Source organism: Arvicanthis niloticus, chromosome 13, assembly GCF_011762505.2.
Source record: "Arvicanthis niloticus isolate mArvNil1 chromosome 13, mArvNil1.pat.X, whole genome shotgun sequence".
NCBI classification, from domain to species: domain Eukaryota; kingdom Metazoa; phylum Chordata; class Mammalia; order Rodentia; family Muridae; genus Arvicanthis; species Arvicanthis niloticus.
In genome coordinates this window covers 48,626,294-48,646,240 of record NC_047670.1, presented here as the reverse complement: position 1 = coordinate 48,646,240, position 19,947 = coordinate 48,626,294, and the positions used below count along the sequence as shown (strand labels likewise).

The following is a 19,947-nucleotide window of genomic DNA, read 5'->3' as shown; positions in this document are numbered from 1 at the left end:
TCCTCTATCATCATCATTAGAAGTGATTTTAAATCTGAATCTTGTTTTTCTAGTGATATGTGGAATTCAGGACTTTCTTGTGTGTGAGAACTAGGTTCTAATGATGCCAAGTACCCTGGGTTGCTGATGCTTATGTTCTTGGATCTCCTTAGTGCTACCTGCCCTGTCTCTGACTGGAGCCTGTCTTTCCTATTGTCTTGGTTGTATCAGAACTGTGTGGGGTGGGTGTTACTACTGGGGTTAGAGATGGGGCCCTGGATCTGTTCAGTGCTCCCGGCCAGGAGTGACTTTCTGGGTTCTAGTGGGTCCCAGTTACCGAAAGCTCTACCGTTTTGAGGTGTGGATTTTTTTGTTGGCCAGGGAACTTGCACTTGACTTTACACAGCAACTCAGTCACACATTCTGTATTCTGTAGCTTGGTGTGGATGGGCATGATGACCTTTGTGAACCTTGTGGCTAGTGTGAACCTTGGCCACTGTGTCCTTGAGCTTCTCAAAAGCCCCATACAAACCTACTGGAGTCTAGACTGGAGATAGCAGGAGACTAGAGATGGGAGTATTAATCAGAAAGTTGTCTCCAAGACCCTGTAGGAAATCCCGTACAAGCCATGTGTTGCATATACTACCGCAGAGGCCACTGTTTGCATCCTTTGTTCCCATGAGGAAAAGAACCTGGTTGGCTTAATTGGCTGCAAATACTTCTGTAGTATTTATATCTAATTGTAAATTGAGTCTCAGATCTTCCCATTTTGACTCAAGGCTGCCCAACCTTTTCAAGAAGTGTTGGCAGTTAAGATCCTAGAGGTGTTTCCTATTGATTCAAGGGAGATCCAAGCAGATAGCCCAGCAGGCTGGTCCTTGAAGAAATTGAATTCTTGGCTAAATGGACTTCAACCTGACAGTCTGATTGAGGATTTAGAGTCCCTGGTGCTCAGCCAGGATGCTATTAAGCATGGCCTACCAAACTAATGTTGGCACTGGGATTGTGCCTAGTCTAAACTAGGCACAAAGTTGGTGACTTTCTGTAAGCATTCAGAAACCTTTATAGCAGCCTTGCAGACATTTTCCATATATTAACATTAATGATAGAAACGAAATTCTCAGCTTTGCTGTCTTTTTAAGTTTACTTTTTCAGAAATTCTTTTTTTTATTGTATTTTATAAGAACATTGGTCTGGAGCAAGGGGTAGAGTGCTTGCTTATCCTGTTAGTCTCTATGAGGCCATACGTCCAGCTCTTAGCACCTCCCTACCCTCCAAAGAAAAAGCATTGGATTGTAACAGGTTTAAAATCAAAACACAGTTAGTCTTTTACCACAAATAGTTTGAGAGTACTGCTGTAAACCTAATTTCAGAATTTCATGTCTTTTATTTTCTCTTTGAGAAGCTTAAAATTTCATTTTTAGATTTGTTTATTTTATGTGTATGAGTGTTTTGCTTCTATATGTCTATGTACCAGGTGTAGGTCTGGTACCTGAGAGGTCAGTAGAGGCGGTTGGATCCCTGGAATTGGAGTTACAACACACATTTTGTTTTTTTCAAAAATGGGATCTACTGTATTATTCAGGCTTCTGGACTTAAGTGATTCCTGCTACCCTAAGTCTCCTGAGCACTGTAGGTGGGCACCACCACAACCACCACTTGGCTTCTCTGACTACTTTGGGGTACAGTTTTGTTGCATTTTTCTGTTGTCAAGAATCAAGTGATACTGTGTCTTATTTAGAAATTCTTAGTTGTTTCATGTGAGGAGGAACAAGAAATCTAGAATGATTAGAAGTGCACTTAGGGATCCAAGAGTCTTGCTAAACTCACCAATTTTGTAGAAGCCTTCTTTGAGTTTCGTTGTAGGTAAGTAGTCATGTTGTCTAAGAATAATAGCAGGCTCCCCCCCCCCCGACTTCTCACCCACTCTTATGTTCTACACTCTTACCCACCCTGCCAGTGTGTATAGTGTACAAATGTGTGCACTGTGGGTGGAGGCCAGAAATCCATATCTGTATTCTTCCTTAGTCACTCTCTACTTTTTCAGACAAGGTCTCTTTGTGTTAAGAAGAGAACTCTCTATGTTAAGGAAGAACAAAGTGAAAGCAACCCAACAAGAAGGCAGTTTCTTTTTGAAAAAGGGGTGTCCGGTGACTTAAACAGGGCTAGCAAGCACACAGCAAAGCAGAAAGTTCACTTAGTTTTTGATCTACAGTGTTTCTCCGTATTGCTGGGATCTTGACCTTATAATTTGATGCTATTTGATAGTTCATAGCACAAAGGGGAAAGGTGTGATAGAGATTAAGTTAGGAATTTCAGAGGTTGAGCTAATAGACATGCCCAGTAGAGTTTCAATTCATAAGGTGATGGGGAAGATTTACAGAACATGGTTTTTGGTGAGCTAGCCCCATTTGAGAGAAAAGAACTGTTTCTCACATCATTGAACTTGGAGCTCACTGATTCAGCTAGGCTAGCTGTCCTCCATTTCTGCCTCCACCTCTGGCTTTTCATGTGGCTACTGGGGACCAAACTCAGGTTATTATGCTTGAGTGGCAGATGGATATTTTACTTGACCTCTCTGTGATGACTATCAAACTCACAGATATGAGCCCGTCTTCGCCTCTGCAGTGCCAGGATTAAAGACGTGTACCACCACACCCTCTAGTATCATTGTTTTGTGAGTCTTACAGATACTTTAAATATTCTTTGTTGATTATCTATAAGATTTTTTTTTAACTTATTGGAAAAACTTAAATACTCTTTTGTGGAAAGAATTTTCATTGTAAGTTACTATTTTTCCATTCAAGTTATTTGTTACTGTCTTTTTTTAAAAAATAATTTATTTTTTTTTATTTTATGTGCATTGGTGTTTTGCCTGCATGTATGTTTGTGTGAGGGTGTCACATCCCCTGAAACTGAAGTTACATAAAGTTGTGAGCTGCTATGTGGGTATTGGTAATTTAACCCAGGTTCTTCAGAAGAACACTTAGCTATCTTAACTGCTGAGCCATCTCTCCAGCTCCTGCTTAGTTTTAAAAAAAAAGTAATATTTTAAATTAATTCTTTGAGAATTTTAAACAATGTATTTAGATCGTATTTAAGCCCTCCAGCAACTATTCTCAGAGCTACCCTCACCTTCCTACTGACCCATCTTGGTGTTCACTATGTTTTTCCTTCCTCTCCCTAACCCAGTAAGTTCAATTTGTATTTACCAAATATTCTTGGATGTGAGTCTTGTCTTGGAGAGCGGTCAACCTATCAGGTGTCATACCCTAAAAGAAAATGGACTCTCCTTCCAGTAGCTATCACATACTAATAGATCTTCAGCTAGGAATGAGACTTAATGCCCATCGTTCCCTGTGGTGGTTTGAATATGATTATCCCAGGGAGGGAATGACACCATTAGGAAGTGTGGCCTTGTTGGAGGAAGCATGTCACTGTGGGGATAGGCAATGGGACCCTTCTTCTAGCTGTGTGGGAGCCCAATCTTCCCCTATCGGACTTCAGATGATGATGTAGAACTCCCAGCTCCTCCTGCACCATGCCTGCCTGGACATTTATGTGCTCCCATCTTAATGGTAGTGGACTGAACCTTTGAACCTGTAAGCCAGCCCCAATTAAATCTTGTCCTTATGAAGGTTGTCTTGGTCATGGTGTCTATTCACAGCAGTAAAACCCTAACTAAGATACTCCCCTTCATGGTGAAATTTTGGTTTGGCTTGAACTTATGTAGGCTTTACGCATGTTGTCATAATCTCTGTGAGTTCATATGTGGAAAGGAAATGTCTTTTTTGTAAACTCTGTTTTCTAAGAGTTACAACCTTTGACTCTTAGAGTTGTTCTACTACGTCTTCCTTGATGACCTTGGAGCCTCGGGGAGAAAGGCTACGATAAGATGACCCATGTAGGGCTGAACACTACAGGACTACTTTTGATTTAAGATTGAACTCACACTGTTGCCTAGGTTGGCCAGGAACTCTTTATTTAGTTAAGGATTTTTCTCAGAGAGAGAGAGAGAGAGAGAGAGAGAGAGAGAGAGAGAGAGAGAGAGAGAGAGAGAGAGAGAGAGATGAAGACAATTTTCATGCCTTAGACACCAAATTTTGGGATTACAGGTTGTAGCTATTATACTTGGCTTCAATTTAATATTTGTTTTCTTGATTTCCTTAAGTACTTTGTTCCAAACAATCAATATTCCATCTAAAATTTCAATTTGGTACAAAGTTATTGGTAATCTCATTAGCAAGAACAAGACTATCAATGTATTAACAGTTGTATGTTTTATCTAATAGTCCCTGATCTTCCTAGTTTTCTTCTTTCTTGTTATCTGTAGTTTATCTTGCATCTGTTTCTCTTGATTGCCCTTCCTTGGAATTATGCCAATTTTACTGGTTTTTGTTGTAAAAAATTTTACTTAATCTTTTTCTAGCTTCTAAATTTTGTTAGGCACATGTACTTAGATGACTGGTTTTCAGGGTTTTCTGATATACACATTTAAGTGTGTAAACTTGACCCTAGGTACAGCCCTGTCTTCATTTTCATATTCATTATTTCACTCTACTTCTGAATTAAAAACATTTGGTGCTTCCTTTTGACAAGTGAGTTGTTTGAGATAGGTTACTTGCTTTCCAGCCAGTGGAAGATTAAGTTTTCATTTTAATGATTGTCTAGCTTAATGCTAGACACAGAACCTACTCCAAGTAGTCATAGTCCTTGTTGACTCTTGCCAAATTTGCTGTTGTCTGTGCTACTAGCAATTAGAGTACTATGCCCAGTTGTGCACAGAAGTGCCATACCCGCCCTTTCTCCATTCCTAACTTTTTTTTGTTGGTTCTGTCCAGTCCATGCGTATTCAGTCTCACTAATCTTCAATTCTTTTGTATATTTGAGGATATACATCTATGTATTTGTTTTGTTTTTAATACAGAGTATCCTGTAGCCATTGTTTATATTTTGATTTTGAACTTAACATTACATCTTGGAAATCATTAGTACAGGGATTTGGTGATTTTAGAAAGTACATCCTCCATAGACTCATAGATTTGAATACTTAGTTATCAGGGAGTGCAGCTGCGTGAGAAGGATCACCAGGCCTGACCTTGCTGGAGTAGATGGGCCTTGTTAAGAGGAAGTGTGTCACTGAGGGAGGGCTTTAGGCTTGGATTGTTTGAACTCTGGCTGTTATGGACAATGTTGCCTTAAATATGCCAACTACTTATTTGGATATGTGTTTTTAATTTTTTGGAATTTTTCAGTGCGCGGGGGAATTTTTTAGGTCACACTGTGGTTCTGTTTAGCCATTTGAGGACCTGCTAGACTGCTTTCATGTTCATTGTGCTGTTTTACACAGCTTTTTATGTGCATCATAAAAAGGGCTGATGTTTTTTATATCCTTGTTAGCACAGGTAGTATCTTTTCTAAAAAGTAAATTTCTTAGAACTTAAGGCGTTTCTGAAATATTAAGGGTGTGGTTCTTCCTATGGTTTTTAACACACACACACACACACACACACACACACACACACACACACGTGTGTGTGGTCTTTTTTTTTTTTTTTTTTAAATTTAAACTTTTAAGGACTGGAGAGATGGCTCAGCGCTTAAGAACACTGACTGTTCTTCTAGAGGTTGTGAGTTCAATTTCCAGCAACCACATGGTAACTTACAACCTTTTGTGGTGGGATCGGATGCCCTTCTCTGGTGTGTCTGAGAACAGCTACAGTGTACCACTATACATAAAATAAATAAATAATTCTTAAGAAGAATTTAAACTTTTAAATTAAAATATAATTGCATTTCTTTTCTCCATCCCTATCCTCACTCCAACCCTTCCCATAACCCTGTTCTCTCTCAAATTGATGGCCTCTTTTTTTTTTTTTTTTTTTTTTTAATTTCTACTATTACATATAATATTTTCTGAGTCTGTTTAGTGTGGCTTGTATATATATAATTTCAGGACTATTTTGTATTAGATAAGTTAGGGGGCCTTATCCCTGGGGGAGGCTAAATTTCCCTTGTTCAGCAGTCACTTCTTTGTTTCTGAGTGGGACCCCCAACATCTACAACACAGTTCCTACACCTAAGGCCCATGGAAGAGGGGACTGAAAGATTGTTAAGAATCAGAGGAACAGGAAGTTCACAGTCAGGAATGATAGGGAAGCTACACCATATCTGAACAGTGTGGCTGTAGATGTTTGTGTACATTGCAATTCAGAGGCCAGAGCAGGGTATCAGGTGTCTTTCTCTTACTGTTTTGTACCTTATTGTCTTGAGAGAGGTTCTTTCAAGGGTCAGAAGGTGACCCTTTGGCCAGCCAATGAGCACAGGGGATTTGCGTGTCTCTGCTTCCTAATGCCAAGGTTAAAGGCATGTGTAGTTGTGCCCAGCTTGTTACTTGTGTGTTGGAGTTTTGAACTCAGGTATTCATGACTGTAGAGCAAGGTGCCTTTACTCACTGAGCCATGTCCTCAGCTTCCCTTGTTTTACTGTTTATAGTTGCTAGTACTTAGTGTGCATAAAGCCTAAAGTTTTATTTGAAGAAAGAACATTTTCTTAAGTTCCTGAAAAGTAGGCAGCAAACTGGTAAGTTTGCTTTTGCTGTGATATAGTCCTACAAATAAAGAGTAGGTTAAAAAAGGCGTGTGTGTGTGTGTGTGTGTGTGTGTGTGTGTGCCATTGTATTATTTTTAAATAAGTCAGTGAGGTTTTGACATTGTTAAATAGGAGTCCTGGTCCTTAAACAAAATTTTTTAGAAGGCATTTATAGCTCTCTTACAACAGGCCTTGGGTGTAGAGAGAGAGCACAGTTATTGAATGGGGTGCTAAGTTCCTATTCTCCTTAAATACTTTGTGCATACAGAATGGTGACTAGAAGACAGTGTTGGTGACACAATTGTCAAATTGTAATTGCTGTTCATTTTACACTGAAAGTATTTTTTTTTCCTTTTTTCCCCCTCAACAGAATATGACAGATACCTAGCATCTAGCAAAAGAATGGCAGCTGCTTATCTTGACCCAAACTTGAATCACACACCAAGTTCGAGTACTAAGACCCACCTGGGTACTGGCATGGAACGGTCCCCTGGTGCAATGGAACGAGTATTAAAGGTCTTTCATTATTTTGAAAGCAATAGTGAGCCAGCCACCTGGGCCAGTATTATTAGGCATGGAGATGCTACTGATGTCAGGGTAAGTATTTCTTCTCACATGACATCTTTAAATAGTTATGTTTCAATGGCATATAACTCCTAACCCCCCAAAGTAAAAGACAAAATAGTTTTTATTTAATGTCTTATTTAACTTCACATATTCCAGAGATGTTAACCTTTTCTTTCTGATATACACTCAACTGGCTAGGGATTAGTCAATGTTAGAGCATTTGCCAAGTAGTGTGAACCTTTGGGTTTGATTCCCTAGCACTTGGCAAGCAGGACTTTGTTAATATGTAAGTATTGTTTTCTTAGGAAAATAATAACTAAATCTCATTTTAGTCATGTACTGCCATTTTTGTTTTCCCACCTAATTATTTTAACCCTTGGAAAGGTACAGGGAACCAATTCTATTTATTTATTTATTTATTTTGGTTTTTTGGTTTTTCAAGACAGGGTTTCTCTGTGTAGTCCTGGCTGTCCTGGAACTCACTCTGTAGACCAGGCTGGCCTTGAACTCAGAAATCCGCCTGCCTCTGCCTCCCAAGTGCTGGGATTAAAGGCATGTGCCACCACCGCCCGGCCAATTCAATTGAAATAACCTCTAATCTTGTAAAATAAAATGATTTTTCTAGGAAGTATAAATTTGGGAGTGTTCCTATATCTTCAGGTAGAACAATTTCTTTAGAAGCCGTTGAACATATAATGTGTTTCAAACACCGTGTTATGTTGTAGGGATGTAAAAGGTCTATCTGTATTAGTCAGCTTTCTGACACTATAATAAAATTTCAGATCAGTTAAGGTTGAGAGGTTCTAGTAATGAAAGTGTTCTTGTTGCTTTAAGCACTTGCTTTCATAGCTTAGGGTCTGTAGGTCAGAGACATGGCGTAGTGTAGAATACTTTCTTTTAGGGTGTACTGTACACAAACTGATGGGGTGCTAGGAAGCTTAAAGGTAGTCCCAGCACCTAAAGGAGCTACCACTGCAAAGGTCCTGCATTTTTGAGGGTGTCAGAGCTAGTGATAGAGACTTAGAGAGGAGACTGGCAAGACAAAGGGGAAAATGTTTTTCAGAAAGTTAGATGTGAGCAGATAGCATAAAGATTTAAAAGATGTAGTCTGTGGCTTTCTAGGAGGCATCTGTTTTGGTGAGTGTTGAAGATCTCTCTTTTTACTCTCCTTACCTGTATTTCTTCTTAGAAAACAGGAATTTCTAGTGACAAGGTTAGCTTAAGTAAGTCTTTCTCCTTTTTTTCTTTTTAACCACAATTAAATCAGTTTATTTAGATTCCTTTACTGTTTTATTCAAATAAAGAAATTGATAGATTTAAGGCTAAGTTTCTTTCATGAGTTATACTTTTCTGTTACCTTTTTACCTCTGTACAACCACTCTATTGATGGACTATGTTGATGGATTATTAAAAGGAGCATGATGTGGGGAGAGGTACTCATTTCAGTGATACGGGGGTGTTAGGAACAGTTTTTCCTATCATCTCCAGCTTTGTGTGTAGCACCTCAGTATGAGGGAGCCTCTTGTCTCCTGGTGGTGTGACCTGTAAGATGGGCACATGGGTATTTACAAAATATGTGAGTGTCCAAATGGTAATCACAGTTAGGTGCAAGCTGTGTACCCAACTGTGATTAAAAATAGTTCTGACATGTTATACATTGTTGAGAAGTTCAGGCAGATATCCTAGAGATATATATATGGTCAGTTCCTAACAGCAAACATTAACCAAAGCTGTGCAGTATTAGAATGGTTACTCCAAGAACATTGTGAAGAACTTTTATATGGTATAATGAACACGGACAAAGTGAACTGTGAAGCAAGCCTGCCTTTCTTTCTTTCTTTCTTTCTTTCTTTCTTTCTTTCTTGCTTGCTTGCTTGCTTGCTTTCTCTCTGCTATTTTATGTGCTGTGATGAATTCTGTTGGTTTTTTTTTTTTTTTTTTTTTTAATATACTTGTCTAAATAGTTTTGGGGATCCATGAACCACACCCATATAAGAAAGCAAACTTAATAAGTTATATATGTGCTGTCTCCTTTACATACTACCTTTCTTCTCTGGGTTCCCATTCCCTGAGATGTAATATTGCTGAAATTATGCTAGTTAGTCATCCTTCAGTGGTACAAGTGAAATGAAGACTTGAACTTATAATCTACAGCTAGAAATGGCTTAAGCCATTTGTGAAGAGGGCATATAGAAAGCCAGGACAGTACAAAAGCTAGACCACTTATGCCAGACAGTGCTATGTTGTAAATACAACTGAAAATTCTGGAGTTAAAAAGCCTAATTCCAGTTAACTCAACAGTAATAAGACAGTGATGCAGCTTATTGCTAATAAGGAGGGAATTCTAGTGTCCTGGATAGAAGGTCAAATAGGCCATAATAGTCCCTCAAGACAAAGCTCAATCCAGGTTCTGTGAAGGTTGAGAGAGGAGAAGCTGCCACTTTAGAGCAGTTTTCAAGCAGCAGAGGTTGGTTCATAATATTTAAGGAAAGTAGAATTTCCATTAATGTGAGGGATTGGTGAAGCAGCAGCAACTGACCTGGATGTTGTAGTTACTATCTAGAAGACCTAGCTAGGTTGCTAGGCTACATAAGACTTTTTAATGTAGATGAAACTGCTTTCTAGTAGATGATGGCATCTATGACTTTCATAGCTAGGAAAGAGCCAGTATCTGGTTTCAGAAAGCAAAGAATAGGACTAAAGAGGAACTTCACTGTTGAAGAGAGCTTGCCGTTCTCCAGAAGCTTCTGAGATTCCAGTACCCTCCTCTGGCTTCCATGGGCACTTGAACATACCTGTCCATACACGTCCACAAACACACATAATAAACATAAATAAAATCAAAGAACATAGGACCAAACAGAGTGCATACAGCTCTGGCAGAGGACCAACCATTACAACCACATGTAACTCGAGCTAATGGACCCATCGCCCTCTTCTGACCTCTGCAGGCACCTGCACTTCTTTAGCATCGCTTTTGTCTTCTTAATAAAAAGGAGCTTCTTTTCCATGGGCACAAGATGACCTTGGCTTCCTTCCCCTCCTAGCTTATGTTTGAAAGAAAGTGAGTAGTCATATTGACCTGTAAATCTCCTCCTACAGCCTCCTGTTGTTTTAGATGGGTGGGGCTGAAGTATGCTGGATTTTAACTTTATTTTAATTTCAAAGTGAAGCCTGATGAGAAAACACTCAGTTTAGTCATTGAGTTTTGTTCTTGCCACATTCAAAGCACGTTAAACTTTCAACTGATGCATGAAACTTTTGCAACTGTATTGATCACATTTGGGGTTTAGCATGCTTGGCTGGTATTATTTGAGCCTGTAATTATAAGGAAGTAAATTCATGTAGTTTGCCAAATGGTGTTTGCAGTTAGATGAACACTAATCAAAGATTGTCTCCTTCTTGGTGGAAAGAGTAACATTAGATCATAGCATTTGGTGACTGCATTCTTATTAGAATGGGAAAATACTTCAGTGGCTAGAGTGGTGTGTGTGTGTGTATGTGTGTGTAGAGGAGAGAGAAAGAGATGGGGGGATGAGAATATGAGTAATGAGTTCTGTGAACAGAGTTGTGTTAAAATAATGGAGCCAGAGGGAAAGGGACTTTGAGTATAGTCCCCTGAATTCCACCACAGACCTGGAAGATATTCTGTGAGCAGTCCAAGGTTTGCAGTGTTTGCTGGGTATCATCTCTGATACTTCACCAGTCAGAACTGCATAATTTTTTTCTGCTAGAAAAGCAGGTGGGTGTGTGTTCAAGATGTGATGGTTCGTGAATGACTACTGTGAGTCCAAATAATTTGGGAATTAGAAAAGATTCCACATGTCCTAGACTTGGGACTTTTTTCTAGAGAAAAAGGTGAAAGGGCTGGTGAGATAGTCAGAGCTTAAGAACACTGGCTGCTCTGCTAGAGGTCCTGAGTTCAATTCCCAGCATGGTGAGCCAGTATGGCTCACAACCATCTGTAATGGGTTCCTATGCCCTCTTCTGGCATGTAGGTGTACAAAATGTAGACAGAGCACTCCTATATTTATTTGTTTGTTTGTTTGTTTGTTTTGAGACAGGGTTTCTCTGTGTAGCCCTGGCCGTCCTGGAACTCACTCCTACCTTTGCCTCCCAAATGCTGGGATTAAAGGCGTGTGCCACCACTGCCTGGCGAACTCCTATATTTAAAGAAGCCATGTAAATAGAAAGAGAGAAAGATGAGAAAGTGTTAAAAACAGAGTAGAGGCTGGCTGTTGGTAGCACTCGTCTTTAATCCTAGCAGAGGCAAGTGCATCTCTGAATTCCAGGCCAGCCTTATTGACAAAACTGGTTCCAGGATAGCCAAGGCCACACAGAGAAAACCTGTCTCAAAAAACAACCCAAAAGAACAAAAAAGAACAAAGTAGAAGAAAAGCTGTGCTAAGGAGAGTGTGAGGTGGCAGAGCATGAAGAAAGGGAATTCTTTTTCACTGTGGTCTTTGATAAGTTATTTCTCAGCCAGTAAAATGAGCCAATTCAAACCAGATTAAATTATATATAAATGCAGGTTTACTGGGAAGCTGCTCTTCAGCAGGCAAATTCAGTGGCCCCAAGGAAAGAGGTCAGGGAAGTTGCCATGGGAAAGGAGGGAGGGTAGGGGGAAAAGAAAGAGAGAAATGGTGCAGAGGTGGGGGGTGGGCTGGGAAGAAAAACCAAAATGTCTGGGTTATATAGCAAAGAGCCTCTGAGGGAAGGACAGGTAAGTCCCTGGCCTGGGAAGTTCAGGTTTGGGGGCAGGGTATGCCAGGTAGGGATTGAGGGATGCTTTGAGAACCTAGAGGCCAGGTCTGCTTTGGTATATAAGATATGCACTTGAAACCAGTCTTGGGCAGAGAGATTCTGGCCAACACAAGACTAGTTTCTAAAGATGATTCTCATTACTGAGTTGGCGACTTAAATGCAAGTACCTGAAATTGGCTCAACAAGACTTTCAGAGTGCTTTCCAAACCCCAAACATAATACACATGTGTCATTTATGTCTTTACATTTGTGGTGATTTGTTATGGCATCATCAGGGAACTAACATAGTGGCTTTTGGCCATCTAGAGAGAAAGTTTTTTGCTTTAGAGGAGTTTTAGATGGACTTCTGGGCCAGGTGTCAAGAATTCTGAAATTCTGCATCCTTATTTTGGGATAATTAGCAGAGTGACTGAGATAGGGAAGGAAGGAAAGAGAAACACATTGGGATGAGATCACTGCCCATCCTAGAAATAGAATAAAGTGAGTAAGGTGAGCAGTGTTAGTAGGAGCTTTTGGTAGTTTCTCTAGTAAGGAACCTAGAAAATAAGCATGAGAAGATGGGGAAGCCTTTCCCACACATCAGCTGATGTTTGTTTGCATGTATTATACCTTTCTCTTGACAGACTCAAACCTGTGGTTAAGAATTGCTTCTTATCGCTCATCATGTTCCTGATAATACACTTGGCGAGTGGGTGCTGTGGATCTTCAGTGAGCTAATAATATCCAGCAAAGAGTGAGCATGCAGAAAGGGGATGTCATCCCTTACTTCTAACAGTTTTATACCTGAAAGATTAGCAAGTACATCAGACCAGACAAGATCATAAAGGGAAAAAAAAAATGAGAGAGTGAGAACCTTGTCATTAATGTATAATTAGGGAGATGCCAATTATGACAGTATGTACATGGTAGTTTCTATTTTTAGCTTTGTTCTTCACATTAACAAGATTGTATGTTAAGATAGAATGAAAAACAGTTGCTAACATCTTGTGTGAACTGATTGGTTCATTTTATTGGTGTATAGTTTGTTACTTTACAAGGTGTTTGGTTTCATGGGCTACTTTTGTCCTGCACTGGTGTATACCATGAATGCAGCAGAAAGATGTTCAGTGAGTACTGTTTTGCATTTCTACCTTCTGTTCTCACCTATGACAGCCCATTAGTAGTAAGTGACTGCATGTACCCAGTGCTAAAGTTTTGTTATGAACATTATCCTATTTTCATCCTAAATACTCCTTTCCAAAGATAACTATTATGAGGATTTAGTGCAGAGAACTCCTGGTTTTGAAACCTGACATAAATAGGAAAATGGGGGTTTTAGAATAGCCAAGTAAGGCTTTATGTTTCATAGGCCTAGATAGTTAAAGACATGCAAAGCTGAGGTAAAAGTTGATTTCAGCTAATTTCAGTGGTGTATTCATAAAACCACTCTTCATAATTCTCATTCCAGAAATCTAGCATCTGTATTTGTGTGTGTTGTGTGGTGGTGGGAGCACTGCAGAACAACAGTGCAGTGTCTTGAGAACACATTACTTGCCAAGCAATTCTAGGCTGTATTTTAAGGATGAAAACCATATCTGTTTCCATTCTAGCACCCAAATAATTGACACAAAGACCTATTAAGTTTATTAACAAACTTTAAGCATTATGACTGGGCAGATATTCATCTTTTCTAACCGTCTAAGCTAATTATTTCCCAGCCACAGGCCCCATGTAACTTGCAGACTGAGTCTTGCTCTGACCTCTCCTCCATGTGTGTTCTCATGGTAAATTCCTTGATGACCTGCTCCTTAATTTCTCCTGGACATTATGCCTCATGGCCACGTCTTCTCTTCCTTCCCCTCTCACTTTGTGCTACCCCTCCCCCTCAGTAACCCCCCCTCCCCCATTGGAAGTCCTGCCTTCTCTGCCTAGTCATAGGGTGTTCACCTCTTTATTATCCAATCATAGATAATGGGGGGCATACTTTACTCAACATAGATACAGAAGATGGTTGAGTAATCATAACAGTATTATCGTCCAGACTGTAACCAGATATCTTGGCACAGAAATCAGCAACTGACTATATAGTGCACAAAACCATCCTCCGATAAACAATTGCCAGTAATACTTGAGTTCTGCAGGGCCCAGTGTCCTTTGGTTTTCAGATTTACTCATTTGGGTTACTGAATATGCATGGTCAGTAGCACAGTTAGGAACTTGTGACTTGTGTATTCACTGTGTCAGTTGCTACCCAGAGGAATTGGTAAGCAATTTGTAGAGTGAAGAAATGATGGGCCATGTATAGAAGTGTGATAAAAATCAAAAAGCTGGAAAAAAGTGAAATCTCTGTATGCCTGCTGTTTTTGACTGATTTCCTGGAGAGTGAAAACTCTATGATTTGTCAAGAGGCTGTAGTATGGAACACTTTGTTACTATGACACCGGCTGAGGTCCTTTTGGGTTTCTTCAGGCAACATGACCAAATGTGGCCAAACTTATTTTCTACTCCATAAAACACCAAGACTAGATAGAAGCCTACTTTACCCCATTGCTCACTATAAAGCTGGGCTAAGCTTCTCACTATGCCTGATTTGCTATAGGTAGACTCCTATAAGTGCCCATGAGTTGCAAGCATATGAAAGTGATCCTTTAACAGGGTCATCAGGCACAGCACCCATTGGAATGGAACCAGTGTAAGGAATAATTTGTGCTTTGCAGGGCCTTACATCTGACAGATGAGCTAAGGAAGGATATACTCGGTGAGCATAAAAGTGTGAATAGAGCTGGGTTGATGCATGGTGTGTGTGTGACTTAAACAAGAGATAGCATGCCTGTATGATTGATCTGCAAGGAGGTGATGCGGCACTTGTGATATTCTGGGGTGAGTAATGTTGGTATACATACACTGGTGTAGAATTAGCAGAGTTAGACATGAATGCCTTTGGGAACTTAAGAGCATCAGCTCCTTTTAGTAAAAGGACTCATGGGTTGGTAAGGAGGAGATATACAAGTGTCCTTTAATTTGAGAGATTCACTAAGGTTAGCCTATATTCCTTTCTTTTCCTATTGGAAAACTCCATTCAGTACACAGGATTTAAAATTGTAACTTGGGGCTGAGGTCAGCTGACTTGGCCCTCTGTATCTGGATATCCTTGTATGTGATGTAGTTTGTCCTGTGAAATTTTCCAAGTGTTGCACTAGTTCCACAGAGGTCTGCAGACTGAAGACATTCTTTCTGTCTTGATGAGAATCCATCTTCCTTAAGAACCTGTCTTGGACTCTTGCAGTCCAAGACTCTTGATATCTTGTTTGTTCTGGTACCATGTCTAATCCTCTTGTCCCTATTCCATAACTCTGTCACTCTTTGTATTGATCATGACCTATTCAGTGCTGAGAGGTCTGAAAGGAAGCTAGCTGACTGATTGATTAATCTACTTGAGTCTAGAGCGCGCCTTGCACAGGTGCTATGGCACAGAACAGCACATACTTCTCCACTGTACCTGTAACCATTTTTTTTTTGAAAAAAGATTTATTTATCTTAAGTATGTGAGTAAACTGTTGTTGTCTTCAGAACATAAGAAGAGAGCATTGGAACCCATTACAGATTGTTGTGAGCTACCATGTGGTTGCTGGGAATTGAACTCAGGACCTCTGGAAGAGCAGTCAGTGCTCTTAACCACTGAGCTATTTCTCAAGCCTACTTCTATTTTTTAATGGTACCTTTTCTTTTTTTCCTGTTTCTTTTTTGTCTTAAATAAAGAAGGTTAAAGATCTGGGAGATGGCCCAGTGGGTAGCAGTATAAGCAGGACCTGAGTTCAAGTCCCTAATATCCATGCCAAAAGCTAGGCATAGCTGATAGTGTCTATAACTGAAGTGCCAGGGGAATAGAGAAACAGGAGAGAAAGGCAAATCCCAGGAGCTCTCTTGCTAACCAATGTAGTTAAAACAGTCAGCTGAGCTTTCAGTTTATTGAGTGACCTGGTCTTAAAGGAATAAGGTGGGGAATAACAGAAAGATACTCAGCATCCTTCTCTGACCTCTGTTTGCTACGTGGGTACACATACACACCTATGTATGCATACCTCAGATATAAAATAGAAAGTTGATGTGGTAGTTTGAATAAGAATGGCCCCCATAGGCTCATATATTTGAATGTTTAGTCACCAAATAGTGGCACTATTTGAAAGGATTAGAAGGACTAAGAGGCCTGGATTTATTGGAAGAAATGATTCACCGGGGGTGGGCTTTGAGGTTTCAGAAGCCCATTTCAAGCCCAGAGTCTCTCTTCTGCTGAGCTGTAGTACCTGCCTGCATTCTTCAGTGATGATAATGGACTAAGCTAAACTGAAAGCAAGCCCCCAGTTAAATGTTTTTTTTTCTTTTTTTTATCAGAGTTGCCACCTTTTTTTAAATCATTTTTTTTTATCAGAGTTGGTGTCTCTTAACAGCAATAATTTGGTGACTAAGATAGTTGAGAATATCTTTTATTGTATTATTAATAGCACTAGACCATAATAAAAAATTCATCAATAAGTATAAAGCTTTAAATTAATTGCTAATTTCTTTTCTAAGAAATTTGTAAATGTGTGTGTGTGTGTTTGTGTGTGTGTTTTACCTGCATGTATATCATATACCTGTAGTGTTTCGGGAAGCATTAAAAAATGAATGGCAGGCTTCCCTGGCTTCCCGAACTGCAGGCTTCCCAAACCACAGGCTTCCTGCTACTGCCTTCCTTGCTACCCACTGCCCCAGCAGGCTGGTGGACTATGCACTGCTGGCAATGGCTGGCCTGTTGTTATCTCGTGGAGACTGACTCAGAGCTCCACAATCTCTCCTCTGCCCACCAACTCTGCTGCCTCCACAGCTTTAGGCCTATCTTCCCCGCCTCCCTCCGGCAGTGTCTGGTCACAGTATTCCCAGCTCCAGTCTACTTGTCTCTGAAGCTGCTAGTTCCTTCACAGCCATAACCCCGCTGTGGTTGGTGGTCCCACATTCCAGTAACTCTCTAGCAGGGTGTTCTCATCTCAGCAGACCATGGCCCCATCTTCACCTGACTCACTAGTTTCCCAATGCAATGACCACTGACCTCGCACGGTTAGATATCACAGTGCCCAGTAACCTGGTAAAATCAAAACTCTTGAAACTTGTAATTAACTAGTCAGATTTATATATCGATAAATTCTCAGTTCACAAGGTGCCCACACAATAAATTTAGGGCCAATTGATAATGATAGGAGCTGCCTATCTAGATTAGACAAATTATCCCAATTATTTTATCCCTAGATGATATCATAACTACCTGTGGCTTTTTAAGTCCTCATGGGATCAGGATCTTCCTGGCTGTCCTCCTTCTTGATTCCTTTTCCCCTTTCCTGAGAGGCCCTCTCCCTCTTCAACTCAGGTACTACAGGTGTGGCAGAATTTTCTCTGTCCAATTACATTAAAATATTAGTGCAGCAGGAGACCTATGATTAGACAGGGAAAGGGAGGCAGAGCTAAGAGTTGGAGAACTTGAAACTGGAATTACAGACAATTATAGGGTTTGCTGGGAACCAAACCGAGGTTCTTTGCAAGAGCAGCAAATGTTCTTATTTACTGAACCTTCTGATTGCTGAGTTTTAAAAACTAATTTTTTCTTTTGTTGATATTAATGGTGATGCCAGCTTCCTTTAGAAAGCTTTTCTTCCCAGCACTTAGGAAGCAGAGGCAGGTGGATTTCTGTAAGTTTGAGGCCAGTCTGGTTTATAGAGTAAGTTCTGAGACAGCCAGGGATGGATATGGATATATATATATATATGTATATGTATATATATATGTATATGTCTTGTCTTGAAAAATTTAAAGTGAGAGAGGGCACACTTGCTTTTCTTCATCTTCACCACTAAAGAGACAGTACAATGGGCTGTGCTTTGTATGTCCTGCACACAAAGTGCAGCATGTGAATCAGTCTGATTTCTACACAGCTTATACATTTGTCATCATTTGGTTTTTTTGGGGGAGCGGGGCTTCCCCATGGAGGCAGGTAAAAACGAGATGGCTGTTCTAAAGCTGTGCTATTCTTGTAACCTCAAGAGAAACTTCATATTCCCTGTTGATGTATTTGAAGGCAACTGTCTCTTTGTGTGCAGAACATACAAAGCACAGCCCATTGTACTGTCTCTTTAGTGGTGAAGATGAAGAAAAGCAAGTGTCCCCTCCTCGCTCGCTCAGCATAGAGCAGTGGTTTGGAGGCATTTAAAATTGACACATTCTAATTTATACAAAAAGAGCAAACTAGTTATAACTGATTTATAGAACATCTCATAGTTTTTGATTTTTTAAAGGTATTGAAGTTATAGCTTGGTCTTTCAGAAGACACTTTCTCAGAAAGTGGAACCTGACAGGGCTGGTCTGCTCTGACAGAATTGGGGTCATGTAAAAGTGGAGCTGCTGAAATATTGCCTTGTTTATCAATAAACAGTTGCAGAGAGAATCTTTTTTTGTGTCGTCCCCCTGCACAAAGTTTTCTTATTCATATTCATATTCATATTCTCATATTGTTGCATGAGAAACAATTTTTATATGAGATTAATATTTTGTTTATATGATGCACTTATTAAGATTTTCCATAATGTCTGGAGAGATGGCTCTTCCAAAGGACCTGGTTTCTGTTCCCAACACTCACATGGTAGCATGCAGCTGTCTGTAACCCCAGTTCCAGAATATGTCCAGAGTATGTGACAGCCTTACACAGATGGGCAAGCAAAACACCAATGCACATGAAATAAAAGTTAAAAATAAAAAGATTTCCCATAACTAACTAGACTTTTTTCGTCTGTAACCATCATTTCTGTGGGGTGTGTTCTAGGGCATCATTCAGAAGATAGTGGACAGTCACAAAGTAAAGCATGTGGCTTGCTATGGATTTCGCCTCAGTCACCTGCGATCGGAGGAGGTGCACTGGCTGCACGTGGACATGGGTGTCTCCAGTGTGAGGGAGAAATATGAACTCGCCCACCCACCAGAGGAGTGGAAGTAAGTTTCTAATCCACCACAGCATGACTATGCTGGATTACTTTGTGTGTTAAAAATATGCACAAGAGGTGAATGTGTATGTCAGCTTTTATACTGTTTGTAATTACTACTCTGTGTAGAGGAAATTGACTAGTAGTTACTGACCAGTGATTCATTTAGAACACTTAATTAAACGTGTTTCTCTTTCAGTTGCTCTCAGTGCGGTCTTTTATGCTCTAAGTGATATTGCTGCTTTATGAGCCAGTGTTGACCTCTCACATAGTGGGGCTGGACTGGTCCAGGAGGAGATAGATCAAAGCCAATGACCTTATCAGTGGGCTATCTAATAGTATACTTTTCCAGTAATCTATACTCACCTGAAAAGAATGGTGCACATTTGTTCATATAAAGGATGGCTGTGGGAGTGAGCTCTAGTGATCCCCGCTCAAACAGGGATGCAACTGAAGTTATTTTAAGGGGATTCAAAAGAATTCCCAGCAGTGCAATAGTGGTGCATGCCTGTAATCCTAGCACTAGGGAGGCAGGTGGATCTCTGTGAGTTTGAGGCTAGCCTGTTCTACAGAGTGAGTTCTAGTTCAGCCTGGGCTATACTGAGAAACTGTCTCGAAAAAAACCAAAAGAAACAAACAAACAAACAATAAATAAATATATTAATAAATAAACTATTCTCAGTCTTTTGTCCTCTTTTGGTTAATACCTGTAAATTTTTATGAGTAAGTGAAAACCTTAAATCTAAAATACTAAGTTTTGAGAAGAGTATATCTTTAAAAAGTGGACTTTTTCCATGTTATACCCTGAGGCATGCATTCAAGAAGGTCAGTAGCTGAAACAAAGGCTCTGGTCAACACAGAAAGCTAACTTGGTTAGATGAAGCATGAGTGCATACAGTTTTGTGTCAGTTGTGTAGTTCATCAGAGAATACAGTTGTGGGTTGTTGTTTTTTTTTTTTTCTTTTAAGTTTTTTTTTTTTTTTTTAATGTATGTGAGTACTCTGTAGCTGTCTTCAGACAGACCAGAAGAGCGCATCTGATCCCATTACAGATGGTTGTGAGC

General features: G+C 39.9%; 1 protein-coding gene and 1 pseudogene across 24 annotated transcripts in view; one reads left to right on the top strand and one right to left on the bottom strand.

Moving 5' to 3' along the window:
* Window positions 1-19,947, top strand: part of Ptk2 (protein tyrosine kinase 2) — a 205,413-nt gene that overhangs the window by 63,962 nt on the left and 121,504 nt on the right. For 23 of the 24 annotated variants that reach the window (XM_076911473.1, XM_076911471.1, XM_076911472.1 and 20 more), the window contains 2 exons: window positions 6,941-7,167; window positions 18,728-18,894. In XM_076911473.1, coding sequence (XP_076767588.1) covers window positions 6,941-7,167; window positions 18,728-18,894 — 394 coding nt within the window. Of the gene's footprint in view, window positions 1-6,940; window positions 7,168-12,615; window positions 12,635-18,727; window positions 18,895-19,947 lie in introns of those variants that run through there. The other variant, XM_076911475.1, reaches the window with a different exon arrangement.
* Window positions 569-694, bottom strand: LOC117719489 (small nucleolar RNA SNORA70; annotated as a pseudogene).